Raw genomic sequence first — 7,391 nt, 5'->3', positions numbered from 1 at the left:
AAGAAAATTGTAATACATGCATTTTCGTCAAAGAGATCACATTGATTTAGGTCTGATGATGAATGAAAAATTGATTACATTTAAAATTGGACAGTAAAATAGGACGTAGTTTTTGGGGTGTATCCTCGCTTATTTCATTTTAGAATTCATTGGTAAGGGTTTCTGGACGCCATTTCTTAGATTTTTGCTTAAGCTTCCCAAAAATTGGAAATATCACCAAATAGAACAATGAGAAATCTTTAAACTATAGCATTACTACAGGGTCAAAGTGAATGATGAAAAGGGCATGGAGGAACCATTCCCAATGCATTCCAAAGTGAGGCAATAACAGAAACTTTTCTTACTTTTACAATAACGGAATTTTATCTTCATTCATTGCAGTTACAAAGAAAGTGCAAATGATAACAACTTCCTGACAATTTACCACTCCCTCAACTACCTGGACGCCTTTTGGACCGTAGATTTGGGCGGCAACTTCCCCGTTCTCTCCGTCATTGCGTTTCCCAACTACTTCAGTTCATGGCATTATGCGATGTTCAATTATATTGAGGTGAGTCTCGGGTCCTGGAAACCATTATTCCATTCCCGTGGCTTGTGAGGCTTGAAAGAGTACCCCCTCTCTCTCTACTCATGTCTCAAGAAAGACATTTGACACCTTTGTGCATAGATATATAGAGAGATAGATAGACAAATATATATATATATATATATATATATATATACTATATATATATATATGTATATATGTATATATATATGTATATATATATATATATATATATATATATATATATATATATATATATATGTATATATGTATATATATATGTATATATATATATATATATATATATATATATATATATATATATATATATATATATATATATATATAGAAAGAGAGCGAGACGTATACATATATACATATGAACTCAAATATATAGACACACACCTATATATTGGTGTGCGTGTGTAGTTGTTTCAACTAAGTATTCTCAGTGGCCAAAGATCCCTTGATGCCAGCATGGGGCGCAAGTCAGCACTTGGTTACATCCCTTATAAACAGATCCCTTGAGGTGTAATAGATGTGATTCCCGCGTGAGGCGTGCGCGGGAAGCAAGCGGGCGACCTGCGATGGAGGTGACACCAGTTAGAGAGTAGCTTTTAATTGGATATGTCTTTCCACGTAGCTCACACACCCCAGATGCCACCACCAACTTATTTGCCTGTTGGAGCGCGTATGTGTGCGTGTGAATACGAGTGCAAGAAAGTGTGCGGAAAGTCAGAAGGTGTATGTGTGCGTGTATGCGTGTGGAGTACGTGTATGACAGAATTGGTAACCGTGTTTACACCGAGAGGGCGGTCGGGCACGCGAGCACACCTCACACTCGCCAGTCTTGATTCTTTAAATCAGGAGTAATAAGAATGCTCTTAACTCAACATTACTTTCTCTTCCACTGTCTCATTCCTTACTCTTTAGTTTCCTCTTGTGTTGATCATTATCGTTTCACGTGGGGGGAAAGCACGACTGAAGGAAGCGTGTTATCACTTTCTTAATGCTTCGGCCAACAAAAGGTTCTTTGAACGGCAGAGAACGTTTCATTTAGGCGTAAATCCCTCCATAATCATTCACAACAAACGTTTAAATGGAATTCCCTCTGTAACAATTTTAAAATAGCGCCATTGTGCGCGGGGTAGTTATTGAGCGGGTTAATGGCTAATTCACTCGTTTTTCCTTTAGAATAGGCATGGACACCCTGTGTCCATGCCTATTCTGATTTGGTAAACAAATCCTCAGGTAAATAAACCTCGTCAACTTGAATTAAAGGTTTGACAGTATTCTAATCTTAGTATAATGTCTACTTTAATAATTTAATAAGTCATTTTCTCTCCATTCAAAGTTCTTATTTCAATAGTGATGGTCTTTAATTCATCTCATTCATTTATTCTTTCTCATTGTTATTACTGAGGGTCTATCACTGGGTTTCGTGTTTCTTTGCTTACCGTTTCTGTCTAGTTCCTTCTTTACATTTCAGATTTCTGTGTTATTAGGGTCAATTTCTCAGGAGAACCAACTTCGAAGTCTCCGTAGCCAATGTGCACATTAGGGCCAGAAAGCGAAGAAAGATTCTTATTTTTTATTATTTGCAAATCACCGATCCTTTTGACTTTACTTTTGCTTTTTCTTTTCCTTTTGCATTTTCACTGTTTTCTAGGAAGCACTAATGCTCTAATCAGGTTGAATACGGTATATATAAGATTTTAGTTAAAACTAATTGAAAATAATAAAAAACGATAAAGGTTGAACCATGGGGGCGGGTTCTTAAAAAAAAAAAAAAAAAAAAATGTGCACATTAGGGCCAGAAAGCGAAGAAAGATTCTTATTTTCTATTATTTGCAAATCACTGATCCTTTTGACTTTACAAGTTATTTTCATTTGCTTTTTCTTTTCCTTTCACATTTTTCACTGTTTTCTAGGAAACACTCATGCTCTAATCAGGGTGAATACGGTATATAGAAGATCTTAGTTAAAATTAATTGAAAACAATAAAAAAACAATAAAGGTTGAACCATGGGGGTGGGTTCTTAAAAAAAAAAAAAAAAAAAAAAAAAAAAAAATATATATATATATATATATATATATATATATATATATATATATATATATATATATATATATATATATATAAACACAGAACACATGATAAGAAAGCACCGGGATTCCCTAATGTTGACCTAATTACGTCAGTCGGCCTACTACGACCTGTTTAAACCCATGCATACTCGACCGCTTATCTCAGTCTCTCGGACCTCCTCGCTCCGACCACTCCTCAAGCAGACCTCAGACAAGACCTGACCGTTACGATCTTGGTCGCGAAGTAAACTTTGAAGCTCTCCTAGTTACTTGGGCGACGGTTCTCCTCTGGGTTTTGAATTTTAAGAAATAAAACTCCTCGAGAGATTGACAGAAAACATCCTTATGTCTAAAAATTAACCCACAAAATTCATTATAAGAAATAAAAATCGTTGATAAGAGAAATACTAACGACCAAATGATAAAACTGTGAAATAAAAACGAGTAATGAAAATGTTAAAATAAAGATATAAACTGAATAAAATTGATATACAAGAATATCAAAATGACTGTGGAATCGCATTTAAAATTGAATACAAAGAAGACTTGAAAAACGAATCCCCCTAAATTCAAATAGTCCCCCATCACCTTCATTTTCTTTGAAGGTATCCCATACTTTATCCTGTAGGGGTAACTTATTACTATCTCGGGCTTTTTGACAATCCGTGTAAATATGAACATCCAAGTTTCGCCGCGACAGGAGCTTGCAGTGGGATCGGCGAAGGGTTGATTGATGTTGTGATGGCCATAATCAGGGGCGAGCTCTGACGACGGAGCTGGCCACGCCATATGTACAATTAAATATATATATACATATCTGTCTATCTAACTATCTGTATATATATATATATATATATATATATATATATATATATATATATATATATATATCCGTAAATATCTACCTACATGTCTTTCTCCCTGAGGTGAGCGTCGGGGCGGAGGCTCCGGTGGCGGGAGTCGCAACTGGCTACACCGTCCTCGGGCATTACATCGGGCTTTATGACAACAGCAGCTGGTTCGTATTGCTGTCCTTCCTCCGAACGTGTCGATGTCCTCTTTCTCTCTGCCGTCCACAGACGCTTCTGCCCTTCTGGGAATATCTCACCCTCCCTGCCTCTTTCAGCTGCAGCGTGGAGTTCACCCTTGGCTATTCCGTGTGGGGCCGCTACGTCCACATCAGGCGAACAGCACAGGACCCTAACATCAGCGACAACTTCCTTGTCCTAAAGGAAGTGAGGATTATCCTTTAAGATGCCTACCGAGAGAGTTGCCGAGTCAGGTTTTACATTTTAGTCTCAAGATGACATGACATGAAGGAAGAATTTAGCACATATCACGACTGATGTTGATATTATCGCCCTACCATTGTAAAATTGATTATTATTGTCAATTGTCATTGATATTGTTGTTAGGTGGTTATCATCACTTTTTTTTATTAATACTCTCATTATTAGAAATACCATTATTATCATTAATATTATCATTATTGGGATAATTTACAGTAGATGATAATCAGGGTTACAGTAAAAAAGAAATGTATGGAATGATTACCTTAATGAAAACTGAGACACTTTGCATTTATGGCAAAATGTGAGCAAATCGATAATAAAAGAGTCACATGACAGAGAAGAGAGAAGATCCACCCATTTTTTGTCCCTCGCCAGCCTTACATCGCGAAGGAAAACATTACTATGACCGCAAAACTCATGACTGCGATTCGTTAACTAGTTCATATAATACTACGCACTTGTGAAAAATATTATTTTATGATTTTCAATGCCTGCTTTTCATAATTCATCCATTCATTTATTTTCATTTAACTTCTTAACATGTTCAGATTGTTATATACACTATTCTGTACAAAAACCTACTGCACATGCGCGACTTCGCCAATGGGACTTTTAAGAACTCGAAATCACAATTCACTGACAAAACGCTGGTGAGACATGCTTCGCTGTCAGTGTTGCGGAGGTTCGAGGTTATTTCAAAACAATGCAGTGGCTATGCGGAAGAAACACTCTAATTACTATCACTGCTTGGTATATGAGCCTCTCAAGTGCCCCAAATGCCGAAAAAAGTGAAGAGAGAGCAAGCCCTTAAACAGTAGACAGAACGGAGGGAAAGTTTGGTGTCTCGAGATATAAAGGTATTTGGTTATTCTTTACCGAATGGATGCAGCTCTATATTGCCATATTTACCGAGGTGAAGAGGATGTTTCCTGGGAGAAGGGGAGGCAGAGAACTCCATCAACCCTCACTTCGGGGAGTGGCCGAAGGGCACACCCAATTTATGACATGGAGTTAGATTGGCTCTTTGGTCAGGAAAAAAAGATAGAAAGTAACCAATGAAGACAGGGACATCATGGAAAAGGGGAGGATAACAAACATGAAAGGCGAAATGAATCGTAGAAGTTGAGGACTCTCAACTTTGATTGGAGAAGTCATCACCAGCGCCCATGTGCGTGTCCTATGCTTTGGTGTAGGGTTTTATTGGGCAGTGGTTTCCAGCTTTTGTCAATTCATGTTAACGTATTCTAAGGCCGGGTCTTTGTTGAACATTTGATCACAGTCAGGCAAGTAAAGTCTGTACAGATTAATGAATGAATTAGCTCTACGCCTAAACTATGCAGTTAAAAAGGTTAGTATATACAATTAGAATTCAAGCTTGATTATATTTGGTAGTATATACCTTTAGATTTCAATTTTGTTCTTATTTGGATCATTAAAAACCTCTATATTTACCCAATAATTAATGATAATCCTTGTTGCACCAATTTCAGCAGCAGCAACGAGAGTGTAACGTTCTATTTTGAAGATCCACTGGAAGGAGCAACATCAGCTGTTTCAGCGAAACCATAGAAATAGGCTTTCCAGCAGAAGCCTCAACACCTCCAGCATTTCCAGCCTTGCCTCTTCTAACTCGCTCATTGTCACCGCTACTAAATGCTCTTATTGGAGAGTGTTATGGAGCGCAAACAGCTGCTGCTAAGGCTTAAGAAGCTTCCCTTAAGGCATTGGAACTATTTTATGTTAACAACAATAAAAACCTTGATAAAAGTAACACTTTTCGTTGTTTACATTAGGCTGTAAGTTCAGTTATTGTAGTTGTGTAACATATCTTTACCTTCTTAAAGGTTGCATTAGTCTTTATTGCAGCTCTTAGTATTATCCGGAAAGGGAAATAAATTGCCTGAATGGAGAAATAAAAGTTCATATCATTTTTAGGTTTTGTGTTGGATATCTATATACTTCCGGGGATCACGAGGAGTTGAGTTCATGTGCAAGAGGAACTTCTATTATTTTTCTAACCTTCTGGCCTGTAAAATGAAAAGATTCATATTAATGGAAAGCTTCTTCTGATACGTCATCGCTTTCAAAACATGAGATGAATTAGCTTTTCAACACCTAAATATAGTTTCTAAATATGTCGGACTTAGATTTACGTGAAATGAGGGTTGACAATATGACCCCTGAAGATGGAACCATTTTCTTGGGTGGAAGGGCCTCGACATCTGCTGGGTTGTCAACAGCTTCTTCACCAGCAAAGTCTTGTTGCAATGGCACATCCAAATTCCTCTCCTTACACAGGTTGTGAAGAGCAACACACTCCAAAACGATTTGTTTTAGTGGGCTCATCCGTCTCTCTCTATGTAGCACGTGAAACCTACGTTTCAGCTGGCCAGTTCCTCTCTCGACCAGGGATCTTGGATGCTTGTGTCCCCTGCAGAGTAAATGAATGATTATAATCAGTACAAAAATATTTTATATCAGGATCAGAAATCCAACAAAAAGTTTATCAACCGTAAAGATCATGGAAAACTTAAATGGTATTGAATATAAGTTAAGAATCATTAGGTTTCTACTGCCTAGTGCATAAAGAACTGCAAAAACTGAGCTGATAAATCAGTAAGGTTGGATTAATTAAGATAAAACAAGTTAACGGCAATACTTAAAATATTACCCGTAGCACGACTTAGACCGTACCTTGTATAGGCTTCCTGTGGTTCATTCCAGGGTTGGACGTGTGGGGTTAGGAGCCGAAGTTGTCACGGCTAACCACTGTCACCAAGAAGATAGCCACTGGGGACATTCCAGCAAACATTTGTTTAAGGGCACTCTCGTTCCTTCTTATACTTAGCTATAACATTCATAATATTGTAGTTTGCATCAAACACTATCTGGACATCAGTGCTGTAGCAGTTCCTTTCCTGTTTATATATTCAGCCTCATGTTCCTTGGGCGCTATGATCCTAATATGAATGCCATCAGTCACACCCATCACTCCTGTAAACCCTTATTGTTCCATGAATTCTGCTTGGTTTTGCCGGATGTCTTCTGGCCGGGTAGGGAACTTTAAAACCTTGCTTGTAATGCTGGCGATACGAGGGCATCTAACGTTTCATGGACCATCTTACTAACTGATGGTTGGGATATGCCAAGATCGTCCACATCGCACACCTGTATTTTCCCGGTTGCTAAAAGGAACGAAGGGTCACTAGCACTTTCATTTCTGCAGAGATAGCACTTGTTCGATTTGTCGGCTTATTTGACCTCTGATCATGTCAGCCACACATTAATACTTCTCGATCTAATCTGAACAGTTTCTTTTACTCGTGATCCCTATTGCTGTTCAGCACATCTTTTCTTTTCCGGAATTACATCACAGTTCGTATCCTCACTCGCTGTTGTGCTGCTTCCATTGGGGTTGCATTGACTTCAGTGCGGCACAACGTGCTGAGTCCCCCGTCGCACTC

At 38.0% G+C, this 7,391-nt stretch overlaps 1 protein-coding gene across 1 annotated transcript in view; it reads left to right on the top strand.

Moving 5' to 3' along the window:
- LOC138867267 (uncharacterized) overlaps positions 1 to 4,262 on the top strand; it is a 30,416-nt gene extending 26,154 nt beyond the window's left edge. Inside the window, exons 4-6 of the mRNA XM_070142382.1 lie at positions 382 to 550; positions 3,562 to 3,653; positions 3,762 to 4,262. Coding sequence (XP_069998483.1) covers positions 382 to 550; positions 3,562 to 3,653; positions 3,762 to 3,888 — 388 coding nt within the window. The 3' untranslated portion in view covers positions 3,889 to 4,262. The remainder of the gene's footprint in view (positions 1 to 381; positions 551 to 3,561; positions 3,654 to 3,761) is intronic.
- Positions 4,263 to 7,391: the final 3,129 nt, after the last annotated feature.

This window comes from Penaeus vannamei, chromosome 29 (genome assembly GCF_042767895.1).
Source record: "Penaeus vannamei isolate JL-2024 chromosome 29, ASM4276789v1, whole genome shotgun sequence".
NCBI classification, from domain to species: domain Eukaryota; kingdom Metazoa; phylum Arthropoda; class Malacostraca; order Decapoda; family Penaeidae; genus Penaeus; species Penaeus vannamei.
Note: the sequence above shows the minus strand (reverse complement) of the source record. Positions and strands in the feature narration are given on the sequence as shown.